This window comes from Urocitellus parryii, chromosome 14 (genome assembly GCF_045843805.1).
Source record: "Urocitellus parryii isolate mUroPar1 chromosome 14, mUroPar1.hap1, whole genome shotgun sequence".
NCBI classification, from domain to species: domain Eukaryota; kingdom Metazoa; phylum Chordata; class Mammalia; order Rodentia; family Sciuridae; genus Urocitellus; species Urocitellus parryii.
In genome coordinates, this window is record NC_135544.1 from 18,054,700 (window position 1) to 18,071,882 (window position 17,183).

The following is a 17,183-nucleotide window of genomic DNA, read 5'->3' on the forward strand; positions in this document are numbered from 1 at the left end:
TGACAGTTTTCAGTATACCTTCCCTTATTTTCAACATAGACCTGATTGTAGAAGTACTTAATCATTGCAATGTAGGGAGAGAAAAGTTAAAACACAGCACAAAGAAAGAATCGTAAATAGAAGTCAAAAGAAAAAAGATGTCTCCTAATAAAAAAGAAACCCCACCTTTACTTTCATTTTAATGGTTATATTTTTCAATAGATGGTTCAAGGAAACTGGCTTCCTGCTTAGAAAAAAAATTATTTTTTTACAGTAGGTAGCAAAAAAAGTTCAAAATATATTAAGATGTAAATGTTAACATGAAACCAGAAAAAAATAGGTAGACATTTGCATGATCTCAAGAATAGAAGCAACAGAGAAAAACTAAAGGTAAAAGGATAAAAACAAATATTCCAAAGAGGCTAAGATATACAGTACATGCAAAGGTCAAGGTTAGAAACACTATATATTCAAGTACCTTTAAAAAAAATTAAAGGCAATACATTTGGAAGTTTATAGATAAAATTAAAACAAGCAAGAAAAATATTTGCAGTGATTGTAATAAAACACAAATAATAAAACACCAAAAAGCAAAAGAAAAAAAAATAGTTAATTCACAAAAAAAGGAAATACCACTTATTTTTAAAAAACAAAAATCAATAAGCTGAGAAATAAAGAAATGCAAATTAAAACACGAATACTATTTTTTAAACTAAGAAGTTAAGAAATGAAACTGGAGTTGTAGCTTAATGGTAGAGCGCTGGCCTAGCACATGAAAGGCATGGATTCGATCCTTAGCACCACATAAAAATAAATAAAATAAAGGCATTGTGTCCATCTACAATTAAAAAATATGTATTTAGAAAAAAGCTAAGAAATGTGCTTTAAATGTTGATGTTCAGAGACCTACAAAAGTATTTGTAGGACCACTATTCATAATAGCCAACACACAGAAACTATGCAAATGTTCAAGTAAAATGGGTAAGTAGTATATTCACACAAAGGAATTCTATACAAGGAAAATAAACTACATGATAGCTGAATTTCACACAAAACAGAATCAATTATATAATACCACTTATTTATCACATTCAAAAACAGACTAACATTCACTGAAAGATGGTAAAGGGCTAGTGATCCAGAAGACCCAAAAGTAGGAGGTTGTGGTTGGCTAATAATGTTCTGATTCTTGACCTGGGTACTAGTTACCTAGTCATATTCACTTTTAAAAATTCACCTTACTGTACATTTTGAATTGTGCACACTTCTGTGTATATGCTGTATTTCAAAAAAGAAACCATGAAACTATGGCTGATATGGCCAAGGGTATGTCAGGAATATAACCTAATAGAACCTTTTAGGAAGCAAGTTTAGGAACACCTATCTACATGCAAAATCTCTCTAGGTCTATATGTAGAGCATGGTCTTAAAACTTTAGCAGTTACATTTCAGTTCATTTCATAATCTCAAAACACCTATAACAATTTCAGGAACACCAAGCAAGTTTTTCTTGATATAAAAACCACTTCACAGGCTTATAAGAAGTGAGTAACAACTGTCAAATTACTTTCTAATTCATAAACATCTGTATAACTTAGAAATTTTTTAAAAAGAGAGAGAGAGAGAATTTTAATATTTATTTATTTTTTTTTTTAGTTTTTTGGCAGACACAACATTTGTTTGTATGTGATGCTGAGGATCGAACCCGGGCCGCACGCATGCCAGGCGAGCCCGCTACCACTTGAGGCACATCCCCAGCCCCAACTTAGAAATCTTAACTGAGTTCCATGTGTCCTCAAGCAATAACTCTCAACCTTGCCTGCACATAAAAATTAGCAGGAGATTTTAAAAGAACAAAGCCCTACCCTTCTACTGTAGTGATTTAATTGGTTCTGGGTTAAGAATAATTGCTCTTAGAGTATCAGCATCACCTGGAACCTGTTAAAAATACAAATTTTCAGGCTCACTCCAGACCCACTGGAAGAAAAATTCTGAGGGAGGGTGCTGCCCAGCAACCTGTGTTTTAACAAGCCCGCCAGGCGATTCCAATGCAGTTTGAGAACCACGGTTATAGGGAATATGTAAAAATTCACACACTTAAAACTCAAAAAGATCAGAAATCAGAAGTGCTAACTACCAAAGGTTTCTTCACTTTTTTCCAAATCTACTACAGAGGGAAAAAGTTGCAGGTCCAAGGAATGAAACAGCTGCCACATACCCTTGGCCATAACAGCCATAGTTTCATAGTTCATTTGTTCAAATATTTATAGAGCACCTACTATAAGCAATTCACAGATATTAAAATTCTCATATATCCCAAATTTATCTGCTTTCATAAAATTCCAATACAATAACAGAACTTTCTATTGTTAATTTTTTGTGAGCACCATTATTGGGGGGGGGAAGCAAATTTCTAATATCTTGCCCTAAAAATTAGCTCAAAAGAAATTCTTTCACAAACAAAAATATTTCCCTGCAAAGAGGAAAAGCATAACCTGGCATCCCAAAACATTAAAAAAAAAAAATAGTTAACATGTTTTCATGAACTGCAATACCAGGTCATTTCATTAAAAAAAAAAAAAAAAAAGATAATAACAACCCAAGCATTTGGAAAAGGACAGTATAACTTATTAACAGGATGGATGAGAATGTCAAAACAGTTCCCATGGTTGCAGAATATATCAAAATGAGGGCCTCTGGGCTTTTAAGTATTTTCTTATACATATCATAGCTTTTCAAAAGCATTATAGATAACTAGGCATCAGGAGGTTTCATTAATTTTTAAACTGTAACTAACACAGAAACTATAGTGTTAAAGTGTTTTTGTCAATCAGTAAATTCAAGTCAGCTTTTTACCAGTTAGGACTTGTAGTTAACAGAAATCATCTGCTAACTACCAAAGGTTTCTTCACTTTTTTCCAAATCTACTACAGAGGAAAAAAGTTGCAGGTCCAAGGAATGAAATAGCTGCCACCAAAGAGCAGTTTAAGTTTGTTACATGGAAAAAGGCACTTTATTTCTGCTTTTCCAATAATTTAAAAGAAAGAAGTTCATTTGTTAAAACTGAATAAGGAGCTGACACACTCCAAAAAACAGCCTCCAAAAAGTAAATGGATAAAAAACAGTTTAAGCTCATCCTGATTTAATTCTATAAAACACATACCTGAACAAACAGGCAAAACAAGTTCCACAAAAGAACCCAACAACTAACCATGGGGAAGAGCAATCTTGGAAATCTGATGAAACCTGAGGAACACTCAAATACAAAACTCTCAGAAGTGTCCTCAATTACTTGAAATCAAAACAAAAAAAATTAGGCCCATATTTAGTTATTCTGAGCACCCAGGCTTTAGCAGAAAGCCCTAAGAAACTCACCCTACCCAATTCTTTTTAAAGAATGCAGTGTTTTATATTAAAAACATTGGACTAAAAGTCCATTTCTAGATGTTTCTTTCTTGTACACATTTTATTTTTTAGTAAGCAAAGTTCCATAAGGGAAGGTTTCAGCTAGTTCTTACACACACCCTATACATCTAAACTAACCCTACTCAATTTCTTATTATGAATCCACATAAATGATGGGTATCTTAGCCCATTTTCTGCTGCTATAATAGAATACAATTATAAACAATAGAAAAATTATAAACAACAGAAATTTGTTTGGCTCACAGTTCTGGGAGCTGGAAAGTCTGAGATCAAGTCAAGGGGTCTGCATCTAGTCAAGGACAGGGTAGGGCAAGCAAATAGGCATGCACACAAGGCAGAGCAGAAACTGGAGGAACTCATCATTTTTATTAGGAACACACTCCCACAACAGGAGTGTGAAAGTACTCCTAATACTGTTATAATGGCAATTAAACTTAAGTTTTGGAGAGGACATTCAAACTAGTTCCTGGCTCCCAGGCTCAAACTTGGGCTCCCTCCCCTTTCCTCCCTTCTCTGGCTATATCCTAACTTCCTGAGCTCATCTGTCAGAAGAATACAAGTACCCTGACATAAGGAGAAAATAAAGCGGCACCCATCTCTGAAATTACTGCATATTTTATAACCAACTATCCAAAAGACTGCTTTGTCTACAAAACAAAAGGAGACTATTAAATACATAAATGTGTATTCACCACAAAATTTTGGCAGATTTTAAGCCAAAATTGTGGCAAAAATAAGTGGGATGTGACCATTGTGTGGAGGTTCAAAAAAAAAAAAAAAAAAAACTTGTGCTAGTATTACTTAAAAATCATTTATTACAAAACTGTCTTCGGTATATGATCAGGATGCACCAAGTACTCATGATTCATTTTCTCCCTCACTTTATCACAAAACTAATGATTTTATTGCAAAAGCAAATCCTAAAATAAAATATATTTTCTCAGAATAATTTACATTCCTTGATTGCTTTTCTGGGTTCTCAGTTTAAGATTCTATTTTTTAACATATTGATTCTTGCAACATGGCCCTTCATGATATGCTTTCTATCCTTCAAATGTATTTCTTTGGCCTCTTAACTTAAAAAATTACTTTCCCATCTGGAAAGAACATAATGTCTGTGACCTGTTCAATTTGTTGGGAGAAGGGGATGCCATAGTAGAGAAAAGCAGGCACATGTTTGGACTAGATTTACCAAAAGGACTTCTATGTAACAGGAAGGTGATGTTTCTTATTTTAAGTGCTATTACTCTTAAGAGATGATCTTACTATAAACCTTACTGTGAGACCTCATCTATTTTAGGCCAGAGTGCGTATCCAACATGAGAAAAAAGATAAGGGGAGTTACTCCCAGCATCTCAAACCCTTATTTTTATCCTTATAATTATTATGAAGTTAATATCTGTAAAAACAAGCAGTGGAAAAAATTAAAGGCAAAGCTCTTAGAAGAATGTGAGCAAAATAATATCCCTACACACCATTAATATCTACCAAAAGAAAATGTCCACAGGACAGACAAAAATTATTATCAGTTATTTCAATACTAGTAAAAGATAATATAAAAATGCTACAGCATATGAAAAAATAGCATGTGTGAATCAGAAAGATGACCAATTCAGGAAATACTTCAAAGCAAAATAAATAAGTAAATAAAGCTATTTCAAGAAGAGAAAACTAAAGAAGTTACTTTGCCCTGCTTTATTCTCATATTTTGCTAAAACAAAAGGGAAAAAAATATCGTAGACAATGCCTTATAACTGGGGTCAGTTAACTATAATACATACATCAAATCCAGCCCATCATTTGTTTCTGTAAATAAAGTTTTACTGGAATACAATCACATTTATTCATTTATATATTGTCTATGGATATTTTTATGGTACAAAGGCAAAGCTGAGTTGCAGTGACAAAGGCCAAATTGCCCACAAAGCCTAATATTTACCGCCTGACTATTTGCATGAAGTTTCTTAACTCCTGCCTTAAAGAGAAATAAAAGGGAGAAAAAAAAACATGTTTTTAACTTAAAAAAAGTATTAAAAAAAGATTCAAAGCAAATGATCACAATCAGGGGCTGGAGATGGGGCAGAATGAGCTATTTTCTTTAATAGGCACAGAGTTCATATTTAGAATGACAAAAAAATTCTGGAAATGGATACAGTGGTGACTGTATAACATGGTGAATGTACTTAATGTTCTCAATTTATACACTTAAAATGGTTATACACTTAGAAATGGTTAAAATAAGTTTTATGTTCTGTATATTTTCACACACACACAAAAAAGCAAGTAACAAATTTAGAAAACAAAGGTTCAATATGCCTAAAAGGGGGAAAAAAACAAAAATTAAAAAGTATTTGAGAAACTTTTCTGAAAGAAAAGGTCTGAAACTATGGAAAGAAAAGATACACCATGAATCTGAGCAAACAGCAATCTCATCTAAAGGGGCTAACACCAAGACATACTCCAATAGAATCACTGGACTTCAATAAAAAATGTCTTTGGACATCCAGGGAAAAACAACCAAGAGAAAGAAAATCAACTTATTATCATACCATCAACATTAATAGCTTTGACCAAAAGAAAATGAAATAACATTTAAAATAATCAGGAAAGAAAACAAAAACCAAAGATTAAGGTAAAAGCTAACTATTAGTGACTTAAAATTATTTTCAGAGAATCTGCTTCCAGGACACTTTCCTGAGTAAACTATGATAAAGATAAGTGACAAACCACCAAAATGATTAGCGACATCAAATAACTAGTTACATCAAATAACTAGCAGTGATTTAAAACAGAAATAGAGTAGTAGCTATAAAATAATGATTTCAGGTATTTAGACTATATAATAAATCACTGCAAAATTTAGTGGCTGAACATAACAATAACCACATATGTCTGATGACATCCTGAATGATAACCAAGCTCAGTCACTGAAGGCTAGGTGAGGCTGGAGTATCCAAGGTGGCTCACTCCCTCAGCTAGAAGTGAATACTGGCTGAGAGCTTCAATGGGGACGATGGGCCAGTCTTCCTTCTCCACCCCATCTTTCTTAAAACATGGAGACCGGGCTTCAAAATTGAGTCTTCCCGATACATAAAAGTAAAAATTTCAAATCTCTGAAAGTTCAAATGTTACATATCATAACTTCAGCCACATTACGCTCATCCCAGCAAATCACAAGACCAACTCAAATACAGAGGAAATAGCTCTTCCTCCTGATGAATGGTGCAGCATACACACAAAACTGAGAATCCTAATTGGAAAATTCAAATTCCAAAACATGATACTACAAAAATTCCACACCATGACTCTTTGTTTCATGCACAAAATTATTAAAAATACCATATAAAATTACCCTCGGGCTATGTATACAAAGTATATATAAAACACAAATGAATTTTCATGTTGGGGTTTGGGTCCTATCCCTAAGAGATTTCATTACATATATGCAAATATTTCAAATCTTAGAAAATCCAAAATCTGAAACCCTCTGCTCCCAAATATTTCAGATAAGGAACAGTCAATATGTACACCAAGGGGAAGAATATATAACAGCCACATTTGAGGACTATTACACATATATATTTGCTGAACTAAAAGTATGACTAAATTTGTTAGAGAAAGTATGTAATGGTTACATCCTCTTAAAATTTAGCAAAAGTAAAGGAGCATATGCAACTTTTTAACTATTTGCAGTAAGCATTTTGGTGACTATTATTATTTTGAGACTGTGCATAGTATAGAATTAAGCAAATAAATAATTATGTAGTATTCTATAATAACTAGGCTCTTGGAAACCATAGGTGCATATGGAAAAGAGAAGTCGTTAAGTAAAACCCAGTAGTTCTGAATTTGAATTGAATATGTGAATATTAGCTAATAGGGTAGATTAAGAAAGACAAACTGTCAGAATGTTTAAAAACACAACACCCAAATATATACTATCTACAACAGATACACTTTATGAAGACCAAGACAGATTGAAAGTAAATGACTGGAAAAAAATGTACCATGCTTAGCTTATTATAGTAAGCTAAGAAAGCTGAAGTATATTCATATATGATAAAGTAGTCTTAAGAAAAAAAGAATATTACTGGAGGTAAAATGTAACATTTCATGATGATTCAAAACATGAAGTTCAAATCTTCAGTAAGTTATATATTAAATGGACTGAATGTGTGTGTGTGTTCTCTCAAAATCCATATGTTGAAATTTTAACCACCAGTGTGAAAGTATTAGGAGGTGGATCTTTGGGAGGTAATTAGATCATTAGAATGGAGCCTTCGTAAATGGAACTAGTGCCTTTTTAAGAAGACACATGAGAATGTTCTCTTTCTTTGCCTCAACCACATGAGGGTACAATAAGAAGCCCAAAATCTGCAACACAGAAGACAGCCCTCACTAGATTCCACCCCTGCTGGCATACTTATCTCAGACTTCCTGCCTCCAGAATTATGATAAATAATTTTTTGTTGTTTATAAGCCATTCAGACTATTATACTTTTATAGCAGCCTGATTTGACTAAAACAACATATAGTCATAAATGTTTATGTATCTACTAACAGAGCTTAAAAATACAAAGTTGGGCCTGGGGTGTAGCTTAATGATAGAGGAAGGTCTAGCCTGTGCAAGGCCATGGATTTAATCCCTAGCACTGGGAGAAATATATAGATATAGATACAGATAGATATATATAGATATATATAGATACAATCAAAGACAAAAATAGACAATATAAGTATTAGAGTTGGAGAACTTAGCTAATGATACCAATGGACAAAAACATCAGTAAAGATATGAGATCAAAACAACACTATCAACTACCTCATTTTAATTGATATTTACATAACACTAGAACCAACAACTGCATAATGCATAATCTTTTCAAAAGCATTCACCAAGACAGATCAAATGCTGACCCAAAGAACAAAAGCCTCAATAAATCTGAATGGTCTAAAATCATATAGGATATGCCCTTCTTATTTCAGTAAAATTAAATTAGAAATCAATAATAAGACATCTAGGAAATACCAACAATTTAGAAATTAAACAACACATTGCTAGCCAGGACCTAGGCACATACCTAGAATCCTAGAGAGGCTTGAGGCAGAAGGACTGCAAGTTCCAAGCCTGCCTCAGTAATTTAGAAGACCCTCAACAACTTAGACCCTGTCAAGACAAAAAATAAAAAAGGGATGCGGATGTATCTCAGCCGTAAAAGTTCCCCTAGGTTCAATCCCTAGTACCCAAAACAAACAAAAAACTGACGCTTATTGCTAAATAACTCATGGATCAGGGAGAAAACACAAATAGAATAAGAAAACATTTCAAGCTGAATGATAATGAAAATACTACATATTAAAATCTGTGTAATTTGCCGCACAGTGGCACACACCTGTAATCCCAGTGGCTCAGGAGGCTGAGACAGGAGGATCAAGAGTTCAAAGCCAGCCTTAGCAAAGGTGAGACACTAAACAACTCAGTGAGACCCTGTCTCTAAATAAAATACAAAATAGGGCTGGGGATGTGGCTCAGTGATCTAGTGCCTCTGGGCTCAATCCCTGGTACCCAAAAATATATAAATAAATAATCTGTGGAATTCATTTAAAATAGTGATTTAAAAGAAAATTATACTTTACTTTCTTAGAAAAGTATAAAAACTAATAATCTTCAGTTAGTTTTTTTAGAGTAAGCTAGGAAATGAGAAACAAGGTCAATGTGGAAGGCAGCTTCTAAGATGACTCCCAGTGATCTCCAACTCTTGGTATAAAGTCAAAAGTTGCACATGATGTTTTGCTCAACAATGATCACAACCATAACTGCGGTCCTATAAAATTACAATGAAGTCAACAAATTCCTATCATCTAGTGACCTCATAGCCATTGTAATGTTTAGTGTAACACATTACTCCAATGTGTGTGGTGATGGTACAAACCTACGGCAAAATCATATAAAACTGGAGCACATACAATTATGTACAGGACATAATACTTGATAATGGTAATAAAAGACTATTATTGGTTTATGTATTTACAATATTATGCTTTTTATTATTATTTTAGAGTGTACTCCTACTTATTAAAAAGAAATCAACCATAAAACTGCCTCAGGCAGGTCCTTCGGGAGGCATTCCAGAAGAAAACATTGTTATCATAGAGGATGACAGCTCCATGTGTGTTACACTCCTGAGGACCTTCCAGTGGGTCAAGATATGGAGGTGGGTGACAGTGATGATTCTGACCCAGTGTAGGCTAGGCTAATTAATGTGTATGTTTGTGTCTTGATTTTTAAACAAAAAAAGTTTCAAAAGTAAAAAAATAAAATAAAATAAAAAAATAACAGAAACATAAGTTTTAAAATAGAAAAAAGCTTATAGAGTGAGAATGTAAAGAATGAAAATATTTTTGAACACTTGTACAAAGTGTTTATGTTTTAAGCTAAGTGTTATTACAAAAGAATCAGAAGTTTTAAATTTAAAATTTATGAAATAAAAAAGTTACAGTAAATTGAGGTCAACCCACCATTAGAAAATATTTTGGTAAATTTAATGTAGCCCTAAGTGTACATGTTTATACAATCTACAGTAGCATACAATAATTTCTAGGCCTTCACATTCACTCACTGTTCACTCACAACTCACTCAGAGTAACTTCCAGTCCTACAACCTCCATTCACGTATACATGCCTAACCAGGTATACCAATTGTTTAAAATCTTTTATATGGTATTTTTACTACTCTTCTTCTGTTTAAATACACAAATACCTACCATTGTATCATAACTGTTTACAATATTCAGTTCATTAACATGCTCTACAGGTTTGTAGCAGAGGAGCAATACACTATACAATATGGCCTAGGTGTATATGGGCTATATAATCTAGTTATATAATTATATAATATAATCTATATAATTGACATGCATTAAAAAATATGCTAGAGGAACTTTGAAGCAGATAATATTAACAGAAATTATGCAGTATTACAATTTATGAAAGCATTCCTCTATTATTTAAAAGTCTGTTCATTATTCTTTGAACAATTTGCTTCTAAAAAGTGATATTAAGACAAAAGAAACATTTGCTCTTTCTTTCTAACTAGAAGTTCTATGGAAACTTTTTTTTAAAAGGTGGGGGTTTTGTGGTGGTTTTTGTTTGTTTGTCTTATTTTTTTTGTTTGTACCAGGGATTGAACCCAGGGGCCCTAAACGCATAGAGTCACATCCCCAAGCCATTTTTTAATTTTTAATTTTGAGACAGGATCTCTTTAAATTGCTCAGGGCCTCAGAAATTTACCGAGCATGGCTGGATTTGAGCTTGTGATCCTCCTGCCTTAGTCTCCTATAAAAAGAGGTATCTTAAGGAAATATTAAGGTTTTAAGATAACACTAAGTAAAAGATAATCTAGTTTGTAAACAATAATTTGAAGTCTAAGAAGATATTTCTTAGATTATGAAACTAATTCCTTTCAGTACCAAAGTAGACCCTTCTTAAACCATGAGGCAAGACATTTACTTGGAAGTACAACCAAGGACAACTGGTACAATTAAAGTACAAAAAGATTCCCACTCCAGGACTGAAGCAGAAACCTTACTTCAAAATGTCTTCAGAATCCAATGCTTTGTTAAAACCTTAAAGAAGAAACAAAACAAAACCTCAACTTTTCTACAAAAATAGATCTTGTCAGAATTATACTGGTCCCTTCACAAAAATGTTACTATTAGGAACTGAATTAAGATGGTATTGTTATAAATTGGTCCTATTTATGAAGATCTTTGAGTGTTGTACTGCTGACAACAGAATGTCAGCGACGAAGACCTTATCTATAGAAAAGTTAACTTTAGTCAACAGTTAAAAAAAAAAAAATCATTAGGAAGATTAGAAATAGTATTCTGAAAGTCATTTGAAACAGTATTTTGAGAACTGATATCAACAAGGAAAAACGAAGATTACATTCTAATTGTGGCCAGGACAATTCTAATATTAATTCTATTGCTGGAAAGAATATAAGAATATGATTAGTATTCTTATAGCAATATAAGTGAAATCATAAGTACTATTTATATATGGCTTAATACTGTGCCTGAGGTTGTTAAATGGTTTCATTTCATGCTACCTAAATGTAAACTCATTTTTAAATAGAAATAAAGGCATTATTTATTATTCCTTCCATCATTTGCTTGGCTAGCTTGGGCTTAACCTTTGAATTCCTTTAAAAAAGAAAAAAAAAAAACTCCTTATCTAGAAAGACTTCTTAACTGTTCCAAACCCAGAATAACAGCCCTATCACACACTCCAAAAGAGAGCATTCTGTTCTTTTCCTATCACTCTAGGTAGCACACTTTGTGGAGTTTTGTTAATTGTTTTTCTTTAGACTTTCCCAGTACACTGGAAGCTCCGTAAGAGTAAGGACTATCTGCTACTCCAAAATTGTCAGTATTTAATACCTGACCTATAAGTAATAAAATATTTATGAAACAAATGAACTACAACTTTTCTACCCAAGGGACTTTACCAACTTCCTATCTTTAAAATATTTATTTCATTGACTACCATAATAACCAACTAATAGTTAACAAAAAATTACTTTTAACTACTTGACCTATACCTAAGGGAAACTACATTGAAAAAAGCTTTAATGTTATCCTAGAAACAGGAAAGTAAAGGAAATTGACTCAAGGATGTTATATTTTTATATCATGAATATATCATGAATTTTACTGTTATTATTTTCTGTTATCCACAACTGAACTATAACCTTTTTTTTTCTAAAAAGTCAATTCTAGGTTAAACTATTACTTAATTACAAAGCTGTTTTATTGTTTGTATTCTAGATTACCTAGGAATATATAAACCTCAAGAGCAGAATTAAAAATAACTTGTGGCAAATAGATGAGGTGTGATTTGGAAGACACTTGATGAGTAAATTAATACATAAATAAATATAACTAATTATAATTTGTTAGTGATTACTTATAAAGAGTTATTGTAAAAAATGACAAGACTTGTGAAACACTATTTTAAAAGATTTAGAATAAGTTGCAAAAGTAAACAATCTTGGCTGATTTATAAAATCAGACTTAGATCTTTCAATCAGCTTAAAGAAAAGAAATGCTATTTCATCTAAAATATGTAAGACCCTTGAGTGAACATCTAGTTAGATGAAAGCCTATTTATGACTCAATTCACTGTATTCCTAACAGTAATGTCTGTATATTAAGAATGGATACACTGACCTAAAAATGATTTTCTGTGTTTCTCATACCACTCACTGGTCAAGATCCTAAATGGATCTTTGGCTTAAAATGAGATGAGTTATGACAAAAATATCCAAGTACCACACTTGTGTATGGAAAAGTATAGTGTCCTGAAGATTTTCATTCCATTTTGTTGGAGTATGTAAAATGTATTTCTAAGTATGGCTACAATAAAAAAATATATATATGAAAGCTATCCTTGTCTATAAACCCCCAATTACTTTTCCCTCAAAACACTGCAAGAATCAGAAATCCTGCACTGCAATTACTCACCAAAATGAAATGTTACCTTAACCCAAGAATAGGTTATGATAGTGTAAGCTTGATATCACAAGCTCTAAAATTGTGATATCAAGTGCTGGAATGAAAATTTCACTACTTCTTGAATGAATCAGGACTTTATTTAAACAGTCTGTGCCTCTCTTGTATCATCTGTAAAATTAGGATAATATCTACTGAGCTGCAATTAAAATAAATACAAATTCCAAACATAGTTTTACTATTAACATCCAAATGAAGGAGTGATGTGACATACATTACAAATAGAAACTTATTAGAGGGTACCTTTGGTGTTACTTTGAAGTGTGTGGGTGGGTAGGAGTGCCTACTTTGTATCTTTCTGTCCTACTTGAATTTTATAACATATATAAAGTACTTCTAATATAATGTTTTTAATGCATATAACTTTATTAACTTTATTTTTAAAAATATCAATAGAAAGTGTCTGAGCAGTGAGACTGTTATCTGTTATCCTGTTTTTGTCTTACATTTCTCTGTTTAACAAAAATAATAAAGTGTTTCCAAAAGAAAATATTCAACTACTTGCTAAAAATGAATAAATAAGCAATGGTTAAAAAAAAAAAAAGTGTGAGGTCCAGAGTTAGGAGTTTGCAGATTTTTCATATTTTACTTATCCAATCTTACTATAGCATTTCTGCCCATGAGTAAACTGAGGCAACTGAGTCTTTTACACGACTAACAGCGGTATCCACAAGTTCAAAGCCTGTATTTCTTCTAAATTCACATAATGCAGTCAAATATTATTCTCCCAGTTGTTTCAAACTGACATATTTTGGTCTTCCTAACTGAACTGTAAACTTCTTAAAAGGTTTAAGAGTTGAAAGGTTCCAGAAACTCCACTGAAGGTTACTAAGACTATGATACATCCTTAAACACTTGTTGAGTTACATCAAACTTCTGGTATAGACTCTCCTCGAGGAACATAACCCTGTTGTAAAAACACAATAAATTAGCACACGCTCTAAAGCCAAATCTAACTTTATTCCTACATTCTCAGAACTGAAAAAGTTTTAAGAATATACATATCCAGAGATTACGCTACAGGAAGTTTTAGAATAAGTACAAGTATCATCACTATGCAAACACTAAAGAATGGATTCACACATCCCATTCCCACGCCCCCGTCCCCCAGACTCAACCTAAAGAAAGGAAACTCTAGTCTTCCGGTAAGGTATTAAAGAACCATAACCACGCCCACATCTTGTTTCAACTTAATAACCTGTTTTCTTTCTCTAATCGGACCACCGACCCCTCAAGTCCAAACCTGTAATAAACAATTCAAAAGTGTCTGACCTGCAGCGAAGTGCAGGGGAGAAGACTTCCGGCCGGCCATGTCCTTTGCATTTACGTTTGCGGCGTCCACCAGCCTCTTTACCCGGGACACGTCCCCATTGCGACAGGCCTCCAGTAGTTCCCGTAGGGCCCCGCTCACTGCTGGGACCCCTGTCCCAGCTGCCGCTGCCCCAGGCCCCAAAGCTGCAGTGGAACTAACTCCGGACGCGTCGGGGCTCTCAGCCAAGCTTGATCCAGGGGAGGATGGAGAGGAAGATGAGGAAGACGTCGGGGAAGAAGAGGACGACGGAGAATTGTTACTGCCACCGCCGGCCGGGTTGGGAGCGACCCCGACGGCAGATGATGCAGAAGCCGCCGGGACCGCGGTAGTTGCGGCGACGGTACAAATTGTGCTGGTGGTATTGCAACAGCTGGTACTCTCAACCGGGTCCGGGGATCTGGGCCTGTCGGGCGGATCCCGACTGCCATCCCCCTCCGGCAGTGCTAGGCCGTGCCGCGGGGAGGCGAAGGGGGCCAGACCACCGGCTGTGGGGGAGGCTGGGGTGGTCCCCGGAGCCAGGCCGGGACTGAGAGGTGGGGGAGGTGGCGGCGGCGGCGCCGAAGCCCCTGGGGCGGGCTGGAGCTGTTGTTGATGATGGTGGTGATGATGCTGAGAGCGACGCGACGCCGCCATCTTCGGACTCCCCCAGCACTGTCACTGCGGCAACGGCCCCACCACCCGCCCTCACTTCCGACTTCTGGGCCAATCAGCATCCGGCACACAGGAAATGATACTAGACGCTGTGGGCGGAGTCAAAGAGAAGGAGGGAAGTATTGGAAGCTCAGGGAACAACCTACGAAGGGGGCGTGGCTCTGTGGCTGAGGGGCGGGCTTTGTGACGCCCTGGCGGGCCGGCTGGACAGATTTGAATGCTGGAATCAACATCTGCCAAAGTGCGAAAGAAACTTCCTGCGTTTCTCACTTTCAGCCTACCTTCCTTTCTTGCTCTGATTAGTTCCCAAATACTCAGTTATAATTAACTCATTGGAAATTTTTTAAAATTTAAACTATTTTTTTCCAGCTATCTCCTTTGATCTCTTGTTCCTTTCATACGAATTTTCTCATTCTATGTATATATTTTTTTAATCCTCCAGTTCAAAAGTGTCTCGATTACCAGGATTGTAAATCATTCCTCTCATTCCACTTCCCTCTCCCCTCCCAAATTCAGATAAAATTCTGACTGCTATCACGCACCTTTCAGATGCTATTTTCAACTAATTTTTTTCTCTCCCTTTAGAAATACTTGTTTTGTCAGCAAAAGAAATGTGTCATACAGGCACAGTGGCACACGCCTGTGGTCACAGCTACTAGATTGGCTGCAGTAGGAAGATGGCAGGTTCAAGGTCAGCCTCTGTAATTTGAAGTAAAAAAAACTTTAAAAAGGCTGGAATGTAGCACAGATAGCACCTCATATTTAATCCTCAGTACAAACACACACACACACACACACACACAAGCCTGGAGTCTCAGTTTACTCAGTAGGCTTAGGAAGGAGAAGCAAGTTCCAGGCCATCCTGGGCAAACTAGCATGATTCCATCTAAAAAAAAAAAAAAAAAAAAAAAAAAGGAAGGAAGGAAAAAGATATATCCATGAATGGGATAATCTCAGTGAGATCTCATTTCACACCTCTGTCCAATAGTGAAGTAGGCATTTATTCACTGTAATTAGTGTGATGTTAATATTCTCATTTCAGTAGAAAGTTGAGTTTATTTAGTGCTATCAACTAAATGCAATAGGATCAGAAACATAAGTGGCATTTAATTTTCATCAAATATGGAGTTACAGTATAATTCCAACATTATCCTTTTTTCTTATAAATTCGTGCCATTTGTTTACATTAGATACTTGACAAAAAGTGTGGCTGGATAAGAAAACTCTACAGTGCAACTGAAATCAGGCCACAACACAATTCTCCCAGTTTTGAATCCTTTTTTTTATTTTTTACTTCATAAATGATATTTCAATACATAAGACAACCAAATTTATAAGTCTTTATACTTTTCCAGGAAAACATTTAGGTGTCATAAACAAATCAATGTGTAAAAATCAAATTTATAAAAATAAACACAACTTATTTTAGGATATGTGGTTATTACTGCACTAATTTTAATTCCTCAGAATGCAGACAAACCCCAGACATATAGAAGCATGACCACACAGTGGTATCCATAATCTAGGTTGTGCTTAGATTCATAGATTCATTCATAGTTGTTTCCCTTAGATTCATAGATTCATTCTTGAAAGAAGGAGGCAAAAATCGGTCATTTCATCCCCCTTCAGACCTACAACAGGGCTCCCATTGTTGGTTTATTATTATAAACCCTGAGATATAATAGGATCCACATTTTCCCAAGATTCTGGATTTCTTTTTTCAATGAATATTACAATGGTTTTTCAAAAGGTGTATACAGCAAAAGATGAGGGTCTACTAACTGCAACAATCATGATCAGAACCAAAGGAATAATTCCTTCTTTTTCATCAGAATCTAGAAACTGCTCCTGATAACTTCAGAGTAAAATGCCAAATCGGTGTCATTCTCTTGAATCTTAACTTCTTAATGCAGAGCACTAGATTGCATTGAGGAGTGGGAGGTGAATCAACATGATATGTGAGTTATCCATAGCACATCTTTTGCCCCCTCATTTATGACCTTCCTGAATGGAAAGCATAGGGATATCTCATCTGGTCCCCTGATGGCTAGTTGCTCATGTATCAGAAAGAGAAGTAATGTACAAGCTAATTCAGAACACATCTATTGTGTCTGTTCATTAGTACAAAATAAATAAGAAAATCTCTGCTGAGTAGAATAAAAACACAGAATTGCCTGAAACTATTCTACCAGTAAACCATGTCTGAAAATGCATTCGATCAATTGGAAATTGCTTTTTTCAT

General features: G+C 34.7%; 1 protein-coding gene across 3 annotated transcripts in view; it reads right to left on the minus strand.

The window, feature by feature from the left end:
* The window catches only part of Tnks (tankyrase), a 202,420-nt gene extending 187,346 nt beyond the window's left edge, over positions 1 to 15,074 (minus strand). For 2 of the 3 annotated variants that reach the window (XM_026402900.2, XM_026402898.2), the window contains exon 1: positions 14,251 to 15,073. In XM_026402900.2, the coding sequence (XP_026258685.2) occupies positions 14,251 to 14,923 (673 nt within the window). In that variant the 5' untranslated portion in view covers positions 14,924 to 15,073. Of the gene's footprint in view, positions 1 to 14,250 lie in introns of all 3 variants that reach the window. The other variant, XM_026402901.2, reaches the window with a different exon arrangement.
* Positions 15,075 to 17,183: the final 2,109 nt, after the last annotated feature.